This window comes from Nesoenas mayeri (assembly GCF_963082525.1).
Source record: "Nesoenas mayeri genome assembly, chromosome: 10".
Lineage (NCBI taxonomy): Eukaryota > Metazoa > Chordata > Aves > Columbiformes > Columbidae > Nesoenas > Nesoenas mayeri.
This window is the reverse complement of record NC_137560.1, coordinates 11,101,148-11,128,647: the sequence shown is the minus strand read 5'-3', so window position 1 is coordinate 11,128,647 and position 27,500 is coordinate 11,101,148. Positions and strand designations below refer to the sequence as shown.

At 34.3% G+C, this 27,500-nt stretch overlaps 1 protein-coding gene across 1 annotated transcript in view; it reads left to right on the top strand.

The window, feature by feature from the left end:
• Positions 1-26,915, top strand: part of ERC2 (ELKS/RAB6-interacting/CAST family member 2) — a gene marked incomplete at both ends in the record, with an annotated part of 318,636 nt that extends 291,721 nt beyond the window's left edge. The window contains 4 exons of the mRNA XM_080350354.1: positions 768-915; positions 2,135-2,254; positions 15,888-16,022; positions 26,889-26,915. Of these exons, the coding sequence (XP_080206480.1) occupies positions 768-915; positions 2,135-2,254; positions 15,888-16,022; positions 26,889-26,915 (430 nt within the window). The remainder of the gene's footprint in view (positions 1-767; positions 916-2,134; positions 2,255-15,887; positions 16,023-26,888) is intronic.
• Positions 26,916-27,500: the final 585 nt, after the last annotated feature.

Below are 27,500 nucleotides of genomic sequence, written 5' to 3'. Positions count from 1 at the left end.
ACAGCAAGATCTGTGCTTCCAACTACATGTTGTAAAAAGTACCTTTGTCATACGTCCTCACAAGCTATTTACAATGTGACCCTGCTAGCTTCTATGTAATTCTATATGCTTCTGAGTGCTGTAAGTTTCTGTTGGCTTTGTAAAGATTAAGGGGTCAAGATTCCGAAGGAAAAGATTCCTCATGAACAATTAGATCAAGGAACTTCTTTTCTACATGTTGTATTTTATTTCTAGAATTATAACGTTGTGGTGACACTATTAATAAATCCATAACAAAACATTTAAGTAAATGTGAGGAAGATGTCCAGAGATTTCTGTACTGAGGTGTTTAGGGTACCAAATCAGAAGGATCATATAAAAATATATTTTGTCTATATCACTGATTTTTATTATTTAAGCTGTTTTATTTGAATAATTCACAACAGATTTATGTAAGATATTTTAGATTTCGGGAAAGTGAATTTAAAAAAACCTAAATATCAAAGATTTTTAAAAGCAAGGCATTTCACAGAAATATTGTTAGATATCATATTGTAGTAAAATAGACTGAGATAAATGTTCTATGAAATAGTTAAATAATGAAAAATCTATAAAAATAACCTTTTTGGCTAATCAGTTAATTTCATTATTTGATTAGACTTGACAGGGTTTGTTATTTGAAGAGTCTTCAGAAATTAATTGATTGGTCTAGCGGTTAAAAGAAATGTACTATGTAGTATGTGTTCTGTTTTAATGAGAATATAACAATTTTTGTTTTATTTTATTAGACAGGAAGCTTTACTTGCTGCAATTAGTGAAAAAGATGCAAACATTGCCTTGCTTGAGCTGTCTGCTTCAAAGAAAAAGAAGACTCAAGAAGAAGTAATGGCTCTTAAACGAGAGAAGGACAGATTAGTACATCAGTTAAAACAGCAGGTGGGGAGACATTCATTTTCATGCTTTCATGGCGACAGAAAATTGGCATTATTTTCATTTGTACTATTTTATTCTAACCTCATTTTGAAAGTCTTCATGCCAGGCCTGACATGTGACAGCAGTTATGAAAGGTAGGAGGTGTTCAGTGTGTTTCTGTATTGCTTCTCTATAGTTGTTAAGTATTTAGCTGCACGTTTGCTTGGCTCATATTATATGCAGCCAACACATTTCCTGTTTTCCCTTCTCATATACCTTCCAACCTTCTTCATTATGTGAGACAGAGGAAAGCAGATGTTCTTTGCTATAAAACGAGATCTATCCATTCTATTGACTCTTTCTAACCTTCTTCTGTTCAATCATTGCCTTATCTATTGTAAAATAATTGTATTTTCAGAAGGTTTCAGGCTTTCTGAGAGGTTATCTGAAAATCATGATTATCCTTAAAATAAATTCTCAAATGAGGAAAAATCACTGTCTTCAACACCATAAGTCATTTGAGGTTTTAATAAAAAAACATGTACTTAGAAATTCTAGAAACAGATTTTATCACAAGCCAATTAAAATTATGTTCTTTCTTATAAATGATGAAAATAACCATATTAGGCACAGTACACATGTACTAGACACAGTACATAGGTCTCTTCTCTGTCTAATTAAAATGTTTAAAACTCTGCATACTGTGCAGTGACTGCTTGCCCTGATTTTTAAAAGGTGATAATTGTAGCCACAAGAGGTGCCGTAGGCAAGAGGAGAAAGGATGTTCAGATAACCTGAGTACTACAGGCCTGTGCTGTGTGTCATGTATGTTGTTAAACACCTTTCCTCTTTCAGAACAGGTGAAAAAGATGAGAAAGATGTTTTCAGACAATGTCTGGAGGTGTTGTATCTGATGTCTTCCTTTGTGTGATGTTACTGAATTCCGTGAGTGTTGCTTGAGGAGGAGAATACCATACACAAAATCATTCTGGTCTCCTTAGTCTGTCAAAGTAACCACGCTGCTGTCAGGCAGTGTGCCACTTTACTAACGAGCATGCCATGTTAATAATATTTAGGACAAACTGCATAGTCAATGTTATGATTCTTCATTCTGAATCATGCATTACATACGGTAGAACTCTCTGCACTCAATAACAGAAAGTTTAGGAAAACCCTTCCTGCTATGCTAAATTCCCAATAGCTCTGACCTCATGCATCTAATCATTATAGCTTTTTCCCACAGGTCTATAAAAATAGGAAACAGCCCCTGAGCATGAACTTATCATCCACTCGTGATGTTGACTTCATCACAGACATTCCAGCCAAGTACCTCTGTTCCAGCCATGATGCACGCATGTCTCAGGTCAGTCAGCTGGCCAGGAGACATTTCGCCCAAATTTTACGTGCTAAATAGGCAGATAGGCAGACATGCTTTATGATTTTTTAGTACTTGATCCCACTGTATTGCTTCAGAGCAGGTGGTGTTCCATTACAAACAATTTTAGGGATGTTTGCTTTTGAAAAGAGAAGGCAGTTATTTTCTCTTTTAGACATCTTTTTTTACCTTTATCTTTCGTTCCTGAAGAGTAAATGAAAACACCACTTTTCATTATGCCTGCCACGGATATTTTTTAAATGTTAATCAGAGAGTTGGTCAAACTGTTGTTTTTTTTGTTGCTGTTGTTGTTTTGTTTGGGGTTTGTTTGTTTTTGTACCTTTAAGCTATTGCTGAAAAGTGTTCGAAACACTCATAACTTTCTTCAGAGTGAAGGAACAGCAGAAGAGTATTGCTAGAGAGGCATTGTTTTGGATAACTTGAGTTAGAATTGTAACCAAATACTTCAAATACCTCCATTATTTATAGTGATAAAGATCTTCAGTAAAGCTATTTAACTAGATTAAATTGATGCCAAAATAATCTCCCTGTTATCTCAGACACCGAAAAAAGAGACACCAGGAACAGGAATGTGGTTTAACTAGGTCACCACTTTATTACACTTAAGAATTATCTGATAATAGAGGTTGTAGAGATCATTCATACTTCTTTAATCCCTTTGGGGAGAACCACTGTCAACCCCAAAGCTTTCACATGTGCATCCGACACAAAGGCTTGTTAGTGCTGCTCTTCCTTGCTGGGACTGTGCTGCGCGGGGGAAGTGGCGGGTTCCACACTGTGTGATATATCCAGCCTGTACCTCAGTTTCTTTGAGATGCCATCTCCCAATCTATTTCTAACTCACTGGAACTTCAGTTACTGATCAGCTGTAGCATCATTTTTTTTCTTATGGCCTTATTTGTCCCACCCTCCATTTCCACAGCTGTTATATTGCTGAAAGAAAGAAGAAAAGAAAGCCCAAACTCTCCAGCCTAATGTGATCATGAGAGTTATTTAGAAATATTAGAAGATGATTCACTAGATAATGCTAAGCATTAGGCCCCCAAATCCACTCCTGTGCTATACTGTAGGAGGAATTTTTGCTTCGAGATGCAAAATAACCTGCTGGGCAGTGATAAAAATCTGTGTTCCCTTCATGTATATCCACAATAGCAGGTGGATTTTTGTTGCATCTACCTTTCCAATCAAGCAGAAAGACTTCTGCTCATGGCTACAGGAGGCTGAGAACTTATCAAGGCAGCAGGGCAAAGGATGAGTAATGCAGACCTTAAAGAATCCGGGGAGTTTCTTTTTATGTTGCTCCTTTTCATGTTGCTCCTCATGAAGGTTCCCTGTCTCTCTGTCAGTGATGGAAAAGCTCATCTGCAGATGAAGCACTGTGGCTGATAATCTTGTTAGCAGAGCATCAGTAAGAGTAGGAATTCCCTGTTCCATAAAGAGGTATCAGCTGGTAAATATGTTGCAGACAAACCCCTTTCTCCTTAGCATCTGCAATTCAGACATTTATTCTGATATATTTGTATCCTAGAGGAAGTCCCATTCCTGATTTGTGCATCAAACAGTGCATTTTCTGAAAATAAAAAATACTGTTATGTGTTTTCTGTGTTGCTACAAAATTGTTGCTATTACAGGTGCATCAGTTTTAGGAGATTTCTTTATTGTATGTAAAAATATTTTCTACTGTGTTTCAGAAGAAAGTTGTTTTTTTTACTCCATTTATTTTTCTGTCTTCCTTTTACAACTCCTGGGCTACTTCTAATGTTCTCCAAATTTTGCTGAAAAGTGTTCACATCAGAAGCAGACTTTCATTTCACCATTGCGTTAGATCTGCAAAACAGAAGGGCAGTTGTTGAAGTGTAAAGCAGCAGTTAATATGGATGATGTCTTAAATCATGTAGCCAAGCTATTGGGAAACCATTTATAATTGTTTTAGAGTGCTAACTGAAGTTAGAAATTTGCCTGAACATAATTTCACCTTACCTGGAAATCTACATGCAGTGTTGTAGATGTCAGCAAAGCTCATATAGAAGCAAAGTCCTAGAGTTCCTTTAGATAATCTTGTTGTATTTTCCTCATATTGCAGAGTTCATGTGGTGATGCTGCAGCTGAGCTCCTTGCATCTGCTCTCCTTAAGTCCTGCGTGTCTCCCAATAACATCTTATTTTTTAAAGACTTGCCATTTTATTAAAGAAGCAGTAATTAGAAGTTAGCCTTAAGTAAAGATGAACCGTACCATTTGAAATAGAAAATATTATTTCAATCAAGTTTTGTTTTGTGATCTTTATAGACAGATGAATCACTTTGTCCTACATAAACTGTTGTGAAACTTCAGCCCTTGTGCTGCATCATCTCTGACAGTTAGATTTGCTTTTTTCTTTTGTTTGCAGTTTGGGGAGTTTCTTTTTATCTCAGAAAACTCTGTTGGTCTCTGTTTCTGCTGTTGTCTCCTTCAGTGGCATCCTGGACTTTGTCATGTATTTGATAAACTCCAATTTCGTATTTCTAGCAATTTCAAATCATGCTGTACTATGGATCATTGCAATGCTGGTTTGCTATTTCTATTTAAGTGATAGCTTCAGAATTGCTATAGCATGGCAAGTCCTCTGCTGCTATGAAAAAGTATGCAAAGGACTGACTACTGCTCCTTCATATAATTCTAACAAAGCCAGTGAGGGTCACAATTAAAGGGAAGGGGTTGTGGAGTTTTAATGGATATACTTTGTAACATTTATACTTGCTTATGTAGTTGGAACATCATAATATTTGTAAATTAGTTTACTGCTACTCAGAATGCTGTACAAGAGCTGTGGTGGCTCCTATCGTGTGAGGTCATTGTAGACATCAAACCCCTGCTTCACATTTAAAGAGATAGGGCACAGTTTGTAGTAGATGTCTTAAAGGTTCAGGAGGTCAATTCTGTTAAACTCAGTGGAGTAACCCAAAGTATTGAGGTTATTCGTAGAATTTTATTGTTATTGGATTAAGGCCAGAAAAACAGATTCTATCGCTGTGCTATAATGTATCGCAGACCTGCACTGAGATTGAATTGCCTAAATGCAAATGTAGCTGCTTTTACCACAGACTTAGGCTGTGAAAAACTTCTCTAATCACTTTGTAGACTTGTGAAGCGTCCTGGTTTATTTCGTATCTGAGTTTTGTTCTCCCTAAACTTCCTTAGGGTTGCTTCAGAAAAAGAATGTTAACGTTGTGCCACAGGCAATGAGCATGAAAAATTTCATGAGAGGAGAAAAGTACCAAGAGCTTTTCAATATCTAAGAGAATTAGGCTATTGTCTAAAAAGGCACCATCCTGGCAAAGATAAAACAAATACAGTATACTGCCTGTTTAGTCATGAATATTCATGTTAGTGTATCCGTGTCATAAACCTGATATTATTTTATGTATTTTAGTTGGAATGTGGTTTGCATTACAACGGTGAAGCCAGTTATCACTCAGTTTGGAGGGAAGGTGTTTGCTTCCCAAATGTGCAACACCCCCTACCCCCAAACTCAAAGAGGCACTTTCATAGTTTTATTTTTAATTAAGCAATTATATTTTTAGTCATGAAATGTCAGTGTTTTCCACATTGACAAATGTACTGATTTCCATTGCCTGCAGACTGGCAAAGGACATACCAATAGTAATCTAAAATTCAAATAGAATTAAACCAGAACTAGAATATATTTAAAAAAAAAAAAAAAAAAAGTTTAAAAAGCATTAATTGCAATTTGTTTCCTTTTTTATTTTTTAAGTAGTTCATGGCTTAAATAATGCTCCTAGCACCAAATAGGTAGTTGAGTGCCTTTCTCCAATTTTTCCATTCCAATTTTTCTGGCCTTCGGGAACATCAAACATATTGTAAACTACTAAGACATTGATTTTTAAATAATTTGTCATCATTTTTCACACTGAAAAAGAAAAAAAAAAGCATCTTAAAGAAATGTAATGTAGTACCTTTGTAAGGGAATGAGAACATATGGGATTTATTTTGAATATGAAACTACAGATGTACATATATTAAAGACAAAAATATTATTTATGTAAGTTGAGCAGTCTTTTAATGGATTGTGACTATGTGATTTTCAGTAAAAGTCCTGTTATTTCTAAGCTGGAAGAAAAGCATTGGGTTTATCTCAAGTACTGGCATACTTCTATAGGTTTTTTTCACATTATATTTTGATAACCTAGAAAAATTATTTGTATCACAGTGTATCCACCTGTAAAATTAGTAGCGATAATACTGACCTCTGCGTTGCAAATACCTTCCCGTGAGAAATGAGCATATTTAATTGTCATGATTTAAATACAATTTAGCAGCTGCAGTCTGTCAGTTAAATATATATTGTTTAGATCTTTAAATAAATGGGAAGCATAGTAATGCACTCCCAGCAAAACAGAACCACTGGGATTGTTTTGATTCATACACCAAATGCTGTATTTTGAGAGCCATAGAACTTTGTAGTAGGCTTAAAAAACCTTTCAGAAATACAGTATTAAACAAGATCACCACGAGGTCTTGGCTGAATGATTACATAATATTTATAATCGCCTCAGCCAAGATTCCTTTTGAGAATTATGAGACAGCTATTTTTAGAGAAATTCATATAGTGATGCAATCCTTCATGAAATAATTAGCTTAAAGTCCATTTTTAGAACATCTCAAGAGATTTGGGTAAGAGCAGAAGATGCTGCTATGTTACTGATTCATTCTGAACTTGGATACTGCAATGAAATTTCCCAGTTGCCTCTTTTCACTTTTGGAATATAGAGCCAAAAATGTAAGTGGAGTTGGCCAAAATGCAAGGTCTTCTGACTCCTTGAGAGCATTTTATTTTTCTTTTCAAAACATGAAATTAGAAACCTTTCCAGTATTTTCAAGACTGCAGGTGTACTGAATATACTGGCCAGAGGCAAAGCTAGTGTTTGGCAATCTTCTCTAGTCTATTAGTTTACTGCTTTATATTTCATCACATGAACATATTGCTAATGAAATAAAAAGTGTGAGAAACAATTAAGAAATTTAAAAAATCTGTGTAACCAGTTTCTCAGCAAATTAAGCACTAGCAATATTTTCTCGTGCATGCAATACATAGATGGATTTCTTACTAATTAGCATCCAAATACTTCGAATAACTCAGCCTCAAAGGAGTAAAATGGAACTGAAGGCAGCATGTTACATTACATCTACTGTTCTAATTAAGTACATCAGAAATAGTGCTCATGTGATATTATGGTGGTGACATCAAGCACTCAAGAACAAACAAAATACCCTAAGTTATATTTTCCCTGTTAGATTAGTTCAGCTGTATTGCACTGTGCATTTTATGATATTGAAAATGTTTCTATTACTGTATAAGAAAAATAATAGGATTAGAAGTTGTTGTGATTGTGATTGGCAGCTCAAAACATTCTTCTGCAACACTGTGCATTAATTAATTGCACTTAAGCTCCCTAATGTTTAACAAGTGTGGAAGCAAAAAAGTCTTGTGATGCTTTCTTACAGTGTCTGTAGACATCATCACCTGTACACCTTGTGATCAGCAGCACTCTCCTGGTATTGTGTTGGTTCTGAATCAGTATTGCTTCTGTTTCTGATGTCAAACTAGGTTAATGTTTCTGAATAATTTGAATTTCGTAAGTGGCAATATTACAGGAGCACAGAATACTACATTATTGTTATATTCATAGATCTGCTTCGGAGAGAGATTTATTATACTGTTGAGTCTAAATGTTACTGCACAGTAAATAGAATCCATGTTATGAAGCCATTCACATGGGTACTGCAGACAGATTTGATGACTGTGCAATATTTTTTCCTCTTCTGTTTATACTGTCTGCTGTCACTCATAATACTGGTCTTGCTCAAGCTTTAAGCACATAACATTGAACAAAGGAGTAGTCTGAGACCCTAAAGTTTTAGGAGTTTTATTTTTGTTACACTTATGCTACATGAGCTCCTTGTTTTATTTTGGGCAGGTAAAAATAGATGTTCTAATAACTTCATATATTGAACTCTCATATTAGGAAAATCAGTCCAGTTATTTTTGTCTTAAAAAAAATCAGGCAATGTAGCAAAACAGCTATTAATCCCTGATTTTAAATGTGTCTGTTCAGATCCCATTGATAGCAATACAAGCAGCCCATGCATCCAACGGCCTTAAATTTACTTACTATTTTAAAAATCCTTGTAGTTTATACTTTTATATTAATTAGAACAATCCTAAGGCAATATTTCTGCATGTCCTATTACTGGGTTTTAGTCTTCTCATTTTTAATCTGTATTTTGAATCTGTATTTTTGAATCTTAATCTGTAATTCTCAGTTTTGCCAAGTACAAGCATCTTAGATACCAACCCAATGTGGACAGACTTGTTTAGAGGTGAAACAGCAGGGTGCCACTTCTCCCTATAGCTTGACGCAGCAGGATCTGTATGGCACAAGGTGAAAAAGAGAATGTGTATGTGTGTGTGGCTAATAGCGTTTACCTGATCAAATGGGTTAATTCAGAAGCAATGTGGTGTTGGAAAAAAATGAAAATGTTGGCAGTGCTCACACAACACTCTTCACATATTGTCAGTAAGATTTGACAATTTTTATTATAAAAGTCAAGGGACTCGAGTTATAACTGGATGGGACATCACTTTTTCCTCTTTATGTGCTCAGGAGTCCGAATTCTTTTGGGTGGTATTTTTACACAGCTTTTTAAACTTTTGATCTGACTGGCTCAATAGGTAAAATGGGTATTAAATAGATAAGAATAGTTAATATCTTCATTATATAAATGAGTGAACTCCCATGCCAAGAAGTGTTGTGTTGTTTGTTGTTTTTTTTTTTCTCCATTAGACGTTTTTGAAGCCAGACCTTAAGTTGTACTAGAAAGTACTCAATGATAATAAAGCTAAATATGGTTTAAAATTTGATCTCAAGTACAGGGCTAAGCAACCAATTATTAAAAAAAAAATTGTCAGAATTTAGTGTCAACATTTTCTGCTCCTGTGATGGTTAAAACTTATCATTTCTACAATCTAGGGTCAAACAAAAATTAATTACAGCCAAGTTGTCTCTGTAAAGCATATCAAGACAGTGTTGTGACATTATCTCCATTTGGTTCATATTCAAATATACCATCCATGTGTTGAAATAAATGTTTTATTTATCAAATTTTATTGCATATAATGGAAGAAACGTAGTAATTTCAACTTAGCCTATATTTTGTGTATGATACAAATGAGAGAGCTGGGCTTGGTAATGAAATTACAAAAATTACAACTGAATCAAACTGTTCAGACATTAAATGTGCTGAAACCAGTGCTACTAAATAGAGATTTGCCATGTCAAAGGTCTTGCTTACCTACTGAAATTTCTTATTCATGTCTGGTTTAAAATTATTATTATGAGAAAGTATCTTTTTAATTAGTTATTTCCTGTTGTAAAAGAAAAAGGAAAAAAATTGAGAACTTTACCTTCTTAGGTGGCGTGTCTGCATTTAGTAGGACCTGGCCTGAGATGTCCTCAGGCAGCTACTGTTTCAGAGCTTTAATTATGCTTTTTAACCCACTTCTTTGTGTCTATGTTCTTACATACTTCTGTGTAATTACCAAGTTTAGTAGCAGGACTCAGACAAATACTTTTAGCATGACTTTAGCCTATACATTACTGAGTATGCTGTATTATTACAAGATATTTCCTGTGCTTCAAGCCATACTTCTAATTCACAAAACTTAAAAAGACTTCAAAAACACAACTCTAAATGCAGAGACCACAACTAAAAATTCAGATGGACTGTGTTCAAATCAACATAACTTTGTTCAGTTACCAGTGTCAGGAAAGTTGAAATTTGGCCTTAGTACTTCAGGTAAGTGTCTGCTTGGCGCTTGGAACTGCTGCCTGTCTCTGTCTGCCAAGGGTCTAATATCCCAGCTGGTGTTTGTGAGACTGTTATCCTTCAGTTCATGAGGAGGGAGACTTACTATGACCTCTATCTTCTTTCAGGATAAGTCAGTCATATTTTATAATCTTACGAAGCAGCAGGTGTAATGGTTATTAGTATCAGTTAAAGAGTACTTCAATTAAAAGAAAAGCCCTGAATTGTATGGAAAACATATATGCCTAGTTCAACAGAAAATTATCAGATCCAAGTATTGAAAATACCTGTGTTGGAGGCTGCTTTCCATTGCTGCACAGGAGTCAGAGTATCTAATGTGAACAGTAGTTGCTTTTGTATTTCACCTGGGAGAAAGGTTGGATTTCATGAAAATTTGGAAGCTTCCCAGTACTGTTTCTTAGTCCCTATTCTCTGTCCTGTGAAACTAGGTAGGGCAGGTAGGGACTGAATAATAAGTGTTCTGGTTACATGTGTGTTACAAATGATAGGAACTGTAAGATTTTAATGTAAAACATGTGAATTAAGTTTAACATATGACTAGATATGGAAGAAAAAAGAAAAATGTATATGCTTTCTTACCATGAAAACTTTACTGCGTTCTGTACTTCATGTGTAACAGTTGTATCGTTAATGAGGTAAAAAAGAAAAAGAGTTAAATGAGGAGTAGCCAAACTTTTCTCCAATAAGCTATCACATACACTTTTAGCCTGCATGCATCCTGTCTCTCACACTTTCCAGGACAAGTCATACACTATAACAGGAAAACATGCTTATTATCCCATTTGGAATTTTAACAGGGGAAAAAAATATGTTCTTCAATGGAGGTGGGAAACAAAGCAGCAAAGCACATGTTAAAATATAGTTAGCAGTAAGAATATAAGAACGGATTACATTACAGGGATGTTATAAAAAGAAAATGCATAATTAAAGCACTCAGTAAAACATAACTCTACCCCTTAGTGATGCATTCCAACACCCATACGGTTACGATTATGATAGATATTTAGCATCTGGAGTTCCTGGTTAGTTACCGTGCTGTAATTTTTTTGTTATCTTTTAATTGCTGATGAGTGCTTGCAAACTTATAGTCTTCGTAACTTCATGTTTTTTCTATTGGAATGTTTTTGGTGTCTAAAAACTCACTGCATAAACAACAAAAAAGCATGAATTGAATATTATAATGTATTTCAAATTATTTAAGATAAGAGAATAATTTATTTTGGAAATAATTAGCATTATATTGCTAGCATTATGCTGTTAGAAGTGCTCTGAATAATTAGCATGAAGTAATACAAGCTCTTGAGTACTTTCAAGTATATTGAAAAATACTGAAGTCTATTTCTTCCATGCAGTTCTAGTATTGGCAAAAGATTCTTCAAAGCAATGACCAATTAACAGAAGCTTCAACTTGCAGAAAAATGACGCACGTCCTTCTGTCAAAACCATGGTTGGTGGATATAACAGTTTGTCTCGTTTAGCCATGTTGATTCAAGAAGTGTGCTACCATTAAAAGCAATTTAGAGCAGTCTCAGGGTAATAATAGCCTTGGAATTATCTTTTTTTTTTTTTTGCTTCAGCTAGGTAACTAGTGAACCAGTGCTCAAAAATCTATAAGCAGAATGAAACCTCTGTGAGTTTCTAGATTTTAAATTCCCTGTTTTAATAATTAAACCACAGGATATCTCCAGGTTAGTTTGTAGACCTCGTATCTGCCTCACTTCCATATTATATAGGGAAAAATCCTACCCTATTGAAAGTGAATATTCTAGAAATGTTTCAAATTCCATTTAGTGAAGAGAGATTGAGAAGAAAATCAAAAGTAATAGCTATTGAATGGTATTACACCTATATCCCAGAGCAACAAATCTTACTATTTTTCCTCATTTGAACCTCATTCATGAGAGTTTTGTTAACTTGATCCAGATGACAGATCAAAAGCATAGTTCCCTCTTGCCACCTTGCTAAAATATTTTTTTAAAAGACAGTTTTAATATTACAGTTTTACAGTTACAGATTGCTGTTAAGCTATTTAGTCTGTTACCAGTCAATCAAAAGACTTTCATTTCACTTCAGTAGATCCTTACTTAAACTCAACATAATTTTAGGAGGACAAGAAATATCTGTCAGTTCTCTTACTGTGCTAGATCATAAATTCTTTGGTAAGTGGGTTAAAAATTCAGTTACGCATACCATTCACGACCTTGACAGCTTAGCAAATAGTGATATTGAATGATCAAAGACAACTGTTTCAAGCCCTAAGGGTTAATATACCTGTGCACATAGATTTAAGCTGCTTTTAATTTCTCTATCATTCCTTTATTTCAAAATGGTTGCAGTATTTATTGAATGTAGTTGATAAATTTAAAGCAAAAAAAATCTGAGGTAACTGTTTAGGCTAAACTAATAAGGCTATACATGGTTTGTAGGAGATGCAGTTAATTGCTGCATTTTACAAGTTAACATTTTTCTTCTTTCCTAGTATAAATCCAAAATAAAACCTGCTCCTTCTCAGGTGTGGGCCTGGTATTCACTGAGCATTTTAAAAAGCAATCGTTAGTATGATAATTTTGTTGTCAGAGCTTCGGCTATGTAAATATTGAAAAACCCTGTTTTCAGGAAAACGTAAATAAAATTTTGAATTATATAATATAAATATATCAGATATGGGTTACCTTGTGCAGAGTAACATATGATACAAAACTGGATAAGGTACATTTTAAATGCAGGTACAATAATTACTTTAATTTTAATATATTATGCATTCCAAGACTGAGTTTCCCAATCAGCCAGAAAAGTCATATTGTTCTTTCAAAAGTATAATAAGAAAAAGTCTTGGATGTTCTTGAATAGGAAATTTTCAAGTATGCTGAAGATGTTGCAAGACGTGATGGCATTGCCAAGTCAGGAGGTGGCATTTTTCCCCTCACAATCAGTACTGAAGCAGTGCTCCAATGTATTGATATGGGACCCAGACCATGAGGATTTACTATCTGAGAAACCATTGTGCCAAAATTTGCTCACCTTTCTGCGTGTTTGTGAATGTGCTTGTATGTAAGTGTAGGCATGTGAAGCTCTGGGGTCCTGAATGGATTCCGATGTGGTTAATTGATTTCTTCCTCAAATAAAAATGTACCTGGCATTTTGAAGCCTACTTAAGAATTAGCAAGGGAAGCAAATAGAAGTAATGTTACACATTTTTGTTTAGAAGGACCTGAAAGACATTGTATTGTTCCTCTGGGTGGCTGTACTTTTGTTCCTCCTCCAGAAATCCTCCTGTTCATGCTCCTCAAAAGTCCTGCTTTTAAAGGTTTGCAATCATACCATGTTTTTTACTTCTTAAGTCAAAACTAAGCATTCCTGGAAAACACACTTCAATGTGGAAGTATAGCACTGTGACAGTACCTAAAGCAAAGATAAACAGAACCTCAAAATCATAGTAGTTATTGTGAAACGTTAACAAATAAAAACAAAAGCTTTAAAAAATAACGTTATGCAAAATATTTAGCATCATTTTAAGGAATTAATGACAATCATAAGTCATCTACAAGTTGGATGGTTTAATGATCACTTGAGTGGAAAAGAAATTCTCATTTGACATTTTATGTATTTTGCTTCTAAAACAGGCACACTGAAGGAAGCCTACTACAGCATTAACATTTCTTTGTGCACATTCTACTGCAATCTGGCATCCAAACGGAAGAAACATTAGAAGTAGTTTATTTATATTTCAGCACCAAATTAGAAAGATGACATCATTCATTTACAGTTCTTATCCCATGACATGTCTAATCCCCAACACCTCATTACAAGGGACACTTTTAGCATTGCATATATCATCTTGTTTAACTTTTGCATTCTTTTATGGAATACAGTTGAAAGGTAGGAAATTTAAGGCTGTTCATTGATAAGAAAATAAACTAATAAAATGTTAGGAGCTTCCCCAAAGAGGCAGGATATTACAGTGTTTACAGTAAGTGGGTTATTATTTGTCTATTAATTCTCCATCTTTTCCGCTCCTTTGTTCAAAAGGCTTTCCTCTTTGAATCTAAAGACAAACAGACCAACCATGATGATTCTGATTGTGTTGGTCTTTTGGCAGAACTGGTAGAAACTCATACAGCTGTATGCTTCCATCTTCTTACCTAGGATGGAGAAAATGAAATGGTTCAAAATGCGCAGAAAACAGTGTTAAAAAATGTGCAGTGATACCATGTCGTGCCAGTGCAATTCCTGTTCAAAGGAATCCACCACTTGACCTGCAGAGGGCATTTATTCTGTAACATACTGAGAAGATGCTCTTTTACTGCTATAGAGATACTCAGAAAGAGTCTGAAGAGAAGAGTTGCATTTAAATTAATCTGTTTTAGAACTCATTAGTTTGGGCAAAGTCCTGGGGCAACGTATTCAGCCAGAATTGTCACTGGAGTTACCATGAATCCTGTTACCTTGAAGCATGGGTAGAACTGAACTGTGGCTTTTTGCAACTGATCTCAGTTTGTTATCTTTTCTGTTCACCAAAAGTGTCCATGTGCAAAGTAGACATTTTGTGCTCAGCCAACTCAAATGATGTCCACATAGAGAACTGACACAAAATAGATAATGTTCCTTCATGAACAAACTTTCTCCTATTAGGTTTCAGGTGAAATTTTTGAAGATGACATTAAATGTGTTAAGACTGCTGTATTTTCTGTTGTCATCTGCATTATATTACTTGTATATGTCTCTAATTGATTATTCTAATTTTGGAAGAGGTCTCTCAGAGTTGACAGCATTTTCTTCTGGGTTTTGTTAGTTCAAAAATAAGTAAAACTTGATTACAGTTTAAGAAGTTTGCCTGAGTCAGCCTTCAGTCCTACCAACAGAAAAAATCAGTACTGGATCCACTGGTGTTGGGCAATTGGTTGTAAGATATTTTTGGCATTATGAGCAAGGTTTGAATTATTCCGGTCTATATATTTCACACGGTGGAATAATTGCAATAGTGATAAGGAGCAGTGATATATCTTGTTATCTCATGGTGACATTTTATTATCTGTACACAGCAGTAGCTGAAGTGTTGATCTTTTTTTCAAGATCTATATCTAAGAGTTTCTTGCACTCAGTAACATGTGTCAAGTTCCATAATCACTTATTTCACTAGGCGCCTGTGTCTGTATCAGTTAGTTTTCAGATTCTTTTAACTTGCTGTTTAGCAGGGTGATCCTGGTGTAAAATTAAAATAGTTAAGCCAAAACAAAGTTTTTAGCATAACTATTAATGATTGATTGTTGTCGACAAGTCTCAATAGCTAACTGTAAATATTTGAGGTACACTTAATATTCCTTTCAGTGAAATTCTACAGGTAAATTGGGAAGACATAATAATAGACTGGGAAAAATAAGAAACTGTTCTAAAATAGTAAATTTTGAAAAGCTGAATACCTTTGCTGACACCCTTCAAACTCAGCATCCTTGATCATATCCTTTTCTGACTTCTTTTTGGAATTTTGCTCATGTAAAAACTGAGACAGAAGATGTGTTCACATACTTTATTATCTTTTTCTATTTCTATTTCCTTTGTGAGTGAGCAGTCCCGACTTCTATTGTTAGATCCTTACTGCTACAAGAAAAAAAAAAAAAGAAAAAAAGGAGCTAAAAGGAGCTAAGATCATCTTAAAACTAACGTGTAATCTGTTCCAGCATGTAATAGAATTGTCTCACTTTACATCTTAAACAGACACAAAACAGAATGAAACTGATGGCAGATAACTACGATGATGACCATCATCACTACCACCACCATCACCACCACCACCATCATCGATCTCCTGGAAGGCCACAACACTCCAACCACAGACCGTCTCCAGATCAGGTTAGTCACCTCTCTATTCACCTTCAGATTTATAAATTTACTACTTTTATATTTCAATATAAAATAAATATTCCAAAGGAATAATAAGCATGTGATGTGCTCTTTGAACTGAAACTAATAGCTGTAGTCTTTATTTCCATCCCCGAAACAATTTAAACCTTTTGGCTTTTTGTCCAGTGTCTTATATTTTTCTTCTCTTTCTTTAGAAATTTTGCAGCTATTTTCAGCATTTCATGACTCAACTTTTTCAGTTGAAAATCAGTGACAAATGTCCTACTTGCTGATTACTATTGATTACTGGTTAGTTCTGTTTCCAATTAATAGAGATAAGCTTAATGAGTTTATAGAAGAAAGCAAAATGATCTGAAAATGACCATGATATTAAAAAAATGTTTGGCTTTGTGCAGGGAATAGAATGAGAAAAATAGACTGAGGCCAAGAGACATGAAAAATTTAACTACCACCTTTGTGTTACTGAAACCCAGATACTGGTTTCAACTAATAATTCAAGAAATCAAGAACCTCAAAGATGGTGTGAGGGACAAGACAATGTAAGAAAGCTAACATTTAGTGATAAAGGTGCTTTTCAATGCACAATAACAGGTTATGCAGGAAAGAGAACATATTAAAAGAATAATGAAAATCTGTATCACAATATTTTCAAGAACTTAAGAAATTATATGAATGTTGGAAATGAGTACATTATTAAAGAGAGAGCACATGAAATACAAGCTGTTTTACTAGTATTTACTAGTACTTGTGTTGTCAGTTTTATTCTGAACTATTTATGATTACGCTCAAAGCGCCCTCTCCTATGATATAGGGGATCCTTGGAGGCTCAAGGAAGGCAAACACTGTTCTCTTTATAAATATAATATTGGGGAATTTATGAGTAACTTTATTTCAGACCCTGAAAAGTTATGGAATAAGTTATTAATCAGTGAATCAATAGAAAGCCGGTGGTCTTTCTACTATTCATTTTCACGAGCTTGATGTGTGTGTCAGACAGTATGATGTTATCTATCTGTCCATCTCAGTTTGTATATTTGCTTCATCTTCATCCTGTTTTCCTAATGATCAGCTGTTAGTTCCCATCCTAGCGCAGAGAAACTATTTTTCTGTTACATTCTGGAAGATATGAAATTGTTTATCACTATGTACTCAGTTTATTCTTGCACTCTTTCCTAGGTAACAGTTTCGGACTTCTCTTTATAACAGAATGCAGGTCTAGACATAGCATACACATCCTATATTTAATCTGCTTGGATTTCTTAAGGACAAATCTGATTTTGTTTGATAGCATAACTGGCTTTACAGCTTAAGAACAAAGTGGTAGCTGTGACATACTTTGAATTCATAGGGCTTTTAATAGTGTCCCACCATATATTTGTAACATACAAGTAAATACATTAATTTGTAATGTAATTAGCATATAATGTAAAATGCATTACAAGAATAAAAGCTGCAACTATAAATAATACTATTTTAATTAAATTAAGTAGGAAATGACCATGAGAGTGTTGTGCAACTGCTACAAATAACATGCTATGGACAAATTTTCCATTACTCACTGTCAGACAGGAGAGACATTTACAGCAGTGTTACAAAGAGGTCTGTTCTTTATCTGCTTCTGTGGAGTATTTTTTAATAAATTATTTCAGTGATGAAATAGAAATAAAACTTTAATATTGTTGATAATGAATCAAGCTACAAGAAACCGCAGGTGTGGTAGGAGCAATTAAACTGGTCCATAAGCTGATCCAGTCTCAATAAACTGGAGAGATAGACTAGAATAAGGAATGTGAAATTCAGCAGAAACATATCTATTTACGAGTCACATTTAATAGTCACTGATGAGGCAATAGCATGGAAAAAGGAATCTGGATTGCACATAATACGTACCACTGCTATGAAGTTGGATCTAATTCTGGGATGGATGTAATGCTGGAAAAGAAGCAGGAAGAAATTATTCTGTTCTTTTGAGCCCTGGTGAGACCTTATCTGAGAAACTGTATACAGTTTTGATCATGCTTTATAATAGAAAAATTGGAAAGGGACAAAAGGAGAGCAACAAGAATGATAGGAGTTTTAGAGAACATGATCAGCAAGGAAGGCTTAAAGAACTGGGTTTGTTTAGTCTAGAAAGTACTAAGGGGGAGACATAAGTCTTCTAATACATAAAATGTTGTTGTAAAGAAAATGATGATCAATTGTATTCCAGTGCCCACTGGAGAAAGAATAGGAGTGGTAAATTTAATTTTTACCGAGAATAACTAGGTTAGTTATTAAAAAGAAACCTTTTCACTATGTGTTTAATGAATCTGTAAGGGGAAAGAAAATGTGAACATTCTTGCATATTAGTGTGATGGAAGCTCCTTTCTTGGAGATTTTTAACAAGTTAGATGAATATCTGTTGCACTTGGTAATAGCTTTATTTTGTCTTATGTCGGTGCATTGGGCTTAGAGTAGGTTTTACTTAAGTTAGTTTGACATTCTTAGTAGGAAATTAATGCTGTTTGGGAGGGCATATGGAAAGACTTGATTCTGCATCCATACAGTGGAAAACTGAAGGTATAATATCCAAAGAATTTCCACACTTTATTGCCAGTCATGGTAGTTATCACAACCATCAAATCTTCTTACTTCCCGTAGTAGTGGAGTTTTTTAAAGACATAAAATGTAAGGTGTTTCTCATCTGATAAGAGTTTTCTGAATTCCCAAAGCTGTAGTTGAATCAAAGTTGAATGCTCTAGTTCATGGTAACCAAGGATACAAATTTTTTTGTTTATGATGAGAGATTATATTATCTTAAAAAATAATCTTTTAGAAAAATATTAATATCACAGGGTGTGTCATAAGACTGCAGGAGCTGGTTGTTTTCCACAAAGTTGGCCATATTTTTAGAAGCTGTAATTGAGGATGGAGTATCACATGGTGTTGTAAGCACGTAGCATGTCCTTTTACATCTTTTAATCTGGGCTGACTACATAGAAATTTTGTTTTTATTTAGAACATTTTTAATGGGCCTTCTACAAGGTGGTGGTGTTAAGAAATACTTTGTCACAAACTTGTCACAAGTTTTCCATTAATCTGAAATCTTATGAAAGAGGCCTGGAAGGTAGCTCAAGGTTTCTTAACTATCTTATTACCTAAAGGAAAAGTCCCCTTTATTCGAACAGTGATGAGGCAGTCTGTATCTATGAAGCTACTATCCGGTCAGAAAGCCAGCTTTTAAAGAACTATCTGATAGCTGTCTTAGTATTAAATAGGAGTCATTTTAAAACATTGTTTAAAGTGTGCTGGTAAAGTCATTCATTTGAGAAAAGGAATCACATGCAATGACGCATGAAACTTGACAACAATCTGACTGTTGTGAAGTAGGAGTATACCACTAAAAACTAGCTTTTAGAAGGAGACCATGTGGTGACTTGTCTTGGCAACAGGTCTTTGTTCATCAGCTGGAACCGCTAAACATCCTTGGCATTGCCAAAATATGATATGTGAAAAACTCTGAAAAGGTCAGATGGGATTTTGTTTTAGGTGGATAACCTTGAAATCTGAGCCACAGGACAGTCAAACAATTATTATTATTATAGTGTCTGGATTCTGATCTGCAAATCACTGTATTGATCCAAATGTAATTTTAGGGGAAAGAAGTGCATTTTGTGCATTTTGGCAGCCCTGGCTGCTAGCACAGTGCCTTATATTCTGTGGCCATACTGGAAAATTGCCAACCTCAAAGTCCTGAATAGGCCTTAAGAATATTGAAACTGGGATTTGTCTTTAAAAAAACCCCACAAAACTGAAAAGCACAACTTGGAGGACAAACATAAACCAAAACATTATTTTAACTTATGCAAATAGCTATGGTTATTTTTAAAGTGTGAGATTCTTCTAATTTCTTTAGACCGTGAGTATAAAGTTATTGTAAGTAGAAGTTTAGTGTCTGGAAAACTGAAACGTCATGCTTGGGAGTTTTCTGCAACATTAAAACTCCGTATTTTAGTTGTTCAGGGAAGAAGAAACAAAATTAAGGGAAAAACCCGAAGCACCCGTGACATTTTAATATATAAAAGAAGTGACATGATATAGCTGTTAAATGCAGGAAATTGAATTTATTGCCTCCCTCCCTGACCCAGATTTTGTTTAATATTGTGTGTGTTTCTTTATCCTGTGTGTTTACACGTTGTATTTGGGCAGGTGTGAGCTTGCTCTTGTCTGTTCACTAAATGCATGTGAACTTGTTCTGCTGGTGCCTCGAGCTGCAAGGAAGCACGCAATGGCATTAGTGATGGGCTGAGCCTGCACTAAGCTCATTGGAGTCACATGGATTTCTTTAATTTAGGAATTTGGGCAGGGCAAGGTTTGCTTGTCAGTACATTCAGTATAAACAATCCCAGGCATATCCATTGTAAATAACTAGTATTGTGCTGAATTAATTAGTGTTTTGAGATCTCAGAAGTGCAGTGCAAATGAGTCATATAAATGGTTTCATATTTTTGAATGTTTCCTCTGATTTTTTATCTTTGCTACACATATTCTCCCATATTCTCTCATATTTGAGAACAAAGAACTCGTGATTCATATCACGTATTGTTCAGACTTGTTGAACTGAATGTAATAAAATCCCATTTGTATCATGGTCACAATTAAAAAGTCAATTTTCTGATTAAATAGTATGTAGTTATCATAGCTATATTGTTTACTATAAATGCACTACTGAATGGTAAATACTTATCTTCTGGAGGATATAATTTCTGTCTAAGCATTTCCCAAAAGTCAGTAAGGATTATCATGTGCTTATTTTAGTACAGAGATTATGTGTTTTTCCTGCCTCTGACATCTATCTAGGTATTTCTGTCTACCTTAAAGCTTAAATAGCCTTCCACAGAGGCTTGCCCAGATTTTGAGGATAACATGATTGGATTCAAACCTCAGTTTCACTGTAGATTACATTGTACTTTGATGTAAAAAAAGAAAGAGCCTTGAAATCTGTAAGAGTCTGCTCTGAGTTTGAATTTATTTTTCAGGGATGTTCTAGTTCTTGATTTTGGTATACTGCCAATCTACAGTTACAGACATTGTGCTCTACTGAAGATTCCTCATTGAAGTAAGAGCCAATAGAAGTCTGCAATATTGGTTAATGTTTTTGTTATTCCTCCCTCTTAATTGTTATTATATTGTAGCCAGATGATTTTTCATATAACTTTTACTTATATTAAATTTGTAATTTGAGTAAGAGACCAGCTAAACTGGAGCTGTATTAAAAGTAAGAAGTAGAAAATAGGTTTTGCTGTCTAGTACTTCCAGGAGATGGATTTTGTACATTGAAAAGTTATACCTCTCCTTTGCTTACAGAAATGAATTTATTTTATGTTTTGAGGTTTAATGAATGTGATATAAATGTATACATACTGCTCAGTGTGTATATTTATATATATCTATATTTATATGTTAGCTTTGCAGTCTTTTCCACATATGGAAGAATTTTTTGAGATCATGTTTAGCTATAGAAACCTCTCCCCCTCACTTCCTGTGAATGTGTGTGTTAGAATATACAACACTTATATAGAAGTTTACATTTATCTTGTATTTCGTACTAGAAAAATTAGCTGCCACCATCATAGTCTAAAATAGGTCTTTAGACCAGCTGAAAGAGCCAAAAATGCATTTATGGGAGACAGTAACTTGATAACAACAGTTGCATATCTGGCACTGGCTACTTAAGTGAGATAACATGTCACAGGCTTTCACTACAAAGGGAACCATAAATTTTTGCATTGCAAATCTGATTTCACGGACCGCTTCTTGTAAGAAGCATTGGGTTTCCGCTTCATCTAGAGATAAAGCTTTAGAATGCATGAGTATCTGGTGAAACATCTTATTCATGTTAATGCTAGTCTGGGTGTTGTAAAGTAAGTGGTCAGAAACAACCTTCCGCTTACCCCGATCATCAGTATTTATGTTTGATTTTAACCAAACTATATACAAATAGAACAAATGGTGAGATGGGTTTTATGGTCTATTTCGTAACTGGATGATGCATGGTTACTTGTGACCTCTTCTGTTATGGATAGGTTTGAAAGTAGACCTCTGACATAAATCCATATTGCTGAAGCATTTTTAAAGATTTATTCAACTTTTTGAATATACAAATGAAACATAAAATAAAGACCTTCTGAAACATTACACACCAATGTCTTAAATGAATTCACTGTTCGTCTTTCCTCCTCCCAGTTATAGGCTCAGTTCTTCAAATCATTCTTGCACAAAACTCTTCCATAGTTGATTGTTCTGTGCATGGAGTGTCCATGAGATTAGTCCTCAGGTGTGTTTGCTCCTAGATATTCAGTAGCAGATAAAAGTCTCTCTAAATTGTGAAAGATTCTGATTTTAGGCTAAGTTCTTGATTTGAAAGAAATGCCATTACTTAGCAGTTAGATTTCTGCGTCATAAGGGGAAGTTATTATTTGTTAATGTAATTGTTTGCTCTAAGTAGGACAGTTTCACAGTTGAGAGCCAGTAGTTACATGTTTAATGACCCATTAGTAGCCAGAGATAATAAGGAGAGTAGCGTAAATCAGTCATCAGAAAGTTAGTTCGAGAGATGAGCAGGTTATCACTAGATTTATTTAACCCAAGTTAAGACATTAATTCTTAGCATGCTGGCACATGAAAGGGAAATGTGATGAGCCTTGTCAGGAAGGGTCTTCTGTTGTGGGAAGAGAGCCAGAAAAGCTTAACTCATCAAGTTTTTAATGTTGCCTGTGTTGTAAAAACTTTTGCATAAAAGGAGATTAAGGTTTTGTGGGTTTTTTGTTTTTTTTTTTTTTTTTAAGAATGGATTTTATAGTTGCACGCCACAAAAGTGGGGGAACATATGCATGGTACTTCAGGTTCATGGAATTATTTGCTGTCTCTTTTTTGAGTCAGATTCACTATTTTCACTTCAGGTAACCAGATTTTCTAGACCAGTGGGCCTCACACTGGTGCAGAATTTTGAAGTCTTTGATTTCATCTACTTCAGGGTTTTAGTTCTTATCAAGAGTGCAAATCCAAATCACATATCCTGATCATTCCTACTTACTGCACTATGGTTCATATCCACGAGTGGTGTTGGAGGAGTAGGCATACTGAATTGCTTTTTGATTAAATTTAACTGAAAAATTCATTCCAGGAGGTCCCATAACACAGTGAAATTGCTAAAGTGAATTCAGTCTTAGAGACAGAGCAAGACTAATGCTGAATACCCCCTTAAAAGTGTATTTTGCAGATGTCAGATCTCAGTACCAGTTGTACTGGCTATAGATCTTTTGCTGATGCAACACACCACCAAATATAACCTCTTGCAGCTAATTCACATTGGCCAATAATCAAGTGTATGCTATATGCAGAATGGTTACAAATAGGCCTATAATTTCTGGCATCTGATTATTAAAGTCATTAAAACAGAAGACATCTTTATAGAAGCTTTCTCTATCTATGTATAGTGTTTCCAAGTGCTGTTCTTCAAGTTCCTCATCTTGCTAGTTTGAAGCCACTTCTGAGGTTTTATTAGCATGTTTCGTGGCAATTGGATCAGAAGAGTAAATCATATTTAGTAAAACCAGGTATTTCTTTTTAAGATATTAAGTGAATACGATAAGTAGCAGCACAGAAAAAAAAAGAAAGAACTAGCAAAAGGTCAAGATAAAATCGATGAATTAATAATCTATAAATAGCCTGTGTACAAAGGCTTTCACAGTGCTTGAGATTATACCACTGTACTGTACTTAAATATGTGTCCAAATTACAGACTACGATATCAGTCTTAAATTACAAGACATTCAATATCTTAAATATTTTGAATTTATAATAATTAAGACTGTGCACTAATTTATCAATTCAAATAGTGTTTCCTCAATGTTGCTTTCTTTTTTTTTGTTTTATTTTTCAACCCCTTTTTGCCTGTCTATAATTGAGATTTTGCTCTGCATTTTTTGTCATTGAACTGCTGCTCTTGGCCCTATAAACCAATGAAAGATCCAAGTTTAAAAAGAAGTTAATGTACACAAACATTAATCAAATATTGCTTGATTATAGTTTATTGTTTGAAAGAACCATAGATTAATGATTCTGTAGGATACACACTGATATGAAAGACTAAGCATTCTTCTGGAAGCCCCTGATCCAATAATAATGAATGATAAGACATAACTGCAGCTTTTTTTTTCACTTCACAGTATGTCAAGAATGCAAAAATAGATGATGAACATCATGTGTCTTAGAACAGTGAAGAATTCTGTATTCTTTTACATTGTCTATTTGTATTGAGGTACCAAATCTTTGCTTCTTGATAGAATAGTTTATGCAGAAAACCAATGAAAACTGCAGTCTTGATTCTTATATGCTTTTTATCCAGGGCTTTTTGGTAGTTGCTCCTATCCATACAGAAAAACCTGTAAAGCTTATAACACTGAGTTAGTATTTACACCATTAAATATCCACATGCTCGCTTCCACCGTGATCTGTAAAGCCCTTTTTGATATCATCAATTTGAGATGCAGTCTCCTGTCTTCTAAATTTGCCCTCTACGTTTTCAAGTGATGACACTGTATACATTCTTTCAGTCGTATATGTATGTGGCTGATAATATTTATTCACCTAATCCCGAATACATTCACTTTTCCAAGCAGTCTTTGTATCTGCAGGTCCCCTTCCTTCTCCAGCAACATTCATTCTATATAGAGCTAATTTTGCTGATGCTGTGTCTTGTGGCATGTAATCAAATGCCTTACAGGAATTTCAGCATATTATTTCAAAGCACTTGCCTTATCAAAAAGAGTCTCTGTGTAATTGAAAAAGATAGAAAGTTATTTTGACAGGACCAGCACTCAATAAAGCGATGTTGATTGACATTAACTGACCTCCAGTTTTTAATTTATTGCTTATTGCGCATCAGGATCAGTGTCAAACTATATATTCTGTAATTTCCCATAATACCCTTTAAAAATATTTGATTTTTCAGCTCTTCTAGAATTCTGTGAAAAAGAGATCACACAAATAATTGAAGTAAAAATGAATGTCTGCCTTTTTGAAGAATTACAATACACTAAACAGCAAAGCAGCTGTATGTAGTTAGGAGGAGTCATTTGGAAATGTACCGAGTTGCTCATTTTGTTGTCTTTTTGCTGTTTTTAAAGATATCACCAAAGATTAACCTAATGTGTTCTGTTTGTGAAACAGGATCAAACTACTAAGTAGAAAAGCAATCCTTCAGTCTTTCTTCAACCTTTACTCTGGCAAAACTCTTGTCAACTTTCAAGTCAATTCATTTAGTGTTAGTGGACCTGAATAAAAGTAGCTCCTGTAGAATTCAGGGGGAAGGACTAATGTTTGCAGTGAGGCGAACCCAGCTCATTGGAAGTTTTACAGAATCTGTGCCTTTACTTAAAAATAAAGAAGAATATTCAGGCCTTACTGTGTCTTTGCTTTGTGGTGTAGTTGTGCAGACCTTCTAACTAATATGTGTTCCAAGTTAACTGTAAAAAATTTACCCGCATTTCTTCTGTGTTAAATGATAGCTAAGTTTATAGTGGACTGTCAGAGTTCTTTACTTACTTCAGCAGCATGCAAGACATCTATCTTAACATCTGGGTTTTAATAACAGTTGACATCTGGGAGTTCTTTTTTATTCCAAGAATGGACCACGAACAGTAGTGATACTGGCAGTGTATATTTTCAGGCTAAAATTCCTGTCCGTTTCAATAATAATTAATTACCATTAATTTTATTTAGTTTTTAGATTTAATTACATGCCAGCAATATGTTACACCACCTAACTGTTGAAGTTTTGAAACTATACAATGTATATTTTTTTATGTTTCTGCAATATTAGTGGATTAATTTAAAATGATAAGAATTAGTTTGATTTAGAAACACTGAGTTAAATGAAAGGTACTGTATTGTGTGCTTCTATTTTCTAGAAGCTGAGTAGCATATCAGAATTCGTCACCAGAGGACTATATATAGATATAGGTATCCACATACACACGTATGTGTGCAGAGTTTAAGAATCATTATTAAAAATGTAATAATCAGTAAATATATCTATGGAAGGACATTTCAGTCACACGGTTTAGTTCATGTTTTTTATTTTGTTCTTTTAAGTGCAAGTTTATAATAAATGTAAAGAAAGACCTCCTGCTTTCAGCATATCTACAGTAAAATAATCCCTTTTAAAAATAAATTCATGAAATTGTTATGATTTTTTGTATTTGCCATTAATGTTATCTGTCATTAAAACTCTAAATAAACAAGAAATCCTAATGGTTGAAAATGGAAAAAAGGAGAGAAACAGTCTAAGAGTATTCAACAATGTGCAGTGGTTAGTGTTTGCACAAAAGATAGATTTAATTGATAGCATATTAGAAAAATATACTTTGCTAATGATAGATCTTTTGATTCTTCAGCAGTTTTGTGACTTTTAACCTAACAAAATGTAACACAATTTGGTTATAGTCATTACTTTGCTTACTTATAAATTTTGATCTCTTTCTGCTGTCAATGTTGGTTTGAATTGCGTGCAATTAAAAAATAGATAATCTTTTAATATTTAATCTTATAATCTACTTCCTACACACTGTTTTAACTGGGTGGGAGAATGTTTACGTCACTGTTCTTGTTTTTTTGGTTGCTATAGATGCAGATTCTTGTATAAGTAACACAAACTTGTTCAGTTGTTTTCGCTGGCTTACATTTAAAACGAAAAAAAGTTTTTAACAGCCAAGAAACTAATATTTTATATGCATGAAAGTAACTAACCTTTTCTTCTTTCATTCCAATGCTAACATCTTCTCTGTGCATCTCCTAATGTCTGGCACACAGGATGACGAGGAGGGTATATGGGCATAGCCGTTCCTATAAACCAAAGTTCCAGTTTTGTTTTGAGGGGTGAGAAACTCTCTTTTCTATGTCTTTCAAGTTGCAGTCTAATTGTTATTGTTTTATTTTAAACTGCATGGAGCTGTGTGTTACTTGACCAGTGTGTTTATGAACCTGTAAAATATATTTTCTCATGGGCCATGAACTATGTCTAATGGTTTAATGTTTTTCATTGCCTACTGTGTCTAAAGGTGTAGGTAGGTACAAAACTTTAAAAAGAGTGTATTTGTATCTGTATCTGTCTAAACAATTTCCTATTTTCAGTAGAGAATAATTTATTTAAATTAGTGTTTATCTGCTTTATCTTCTCAAAAATCCCTGTAAGAAAACTGAAATAACTTTGCATAATGAGTATGAAAGTCTGAAACTTAACAAAGTTTGCCTGAGATTAAGCATACAATTTTACTGGAATAGAATTTATAATACACTGGGAAAAAATGAGACTACCTATCAAGCTAAAATGTTTTAGTGGAATTTTAAAATAATCAGCAAGTGCTTAATAAGGAAAGTATAGTTTGTCTATGCAATAAATGCTCTTTGCCTGAAATAATCTGA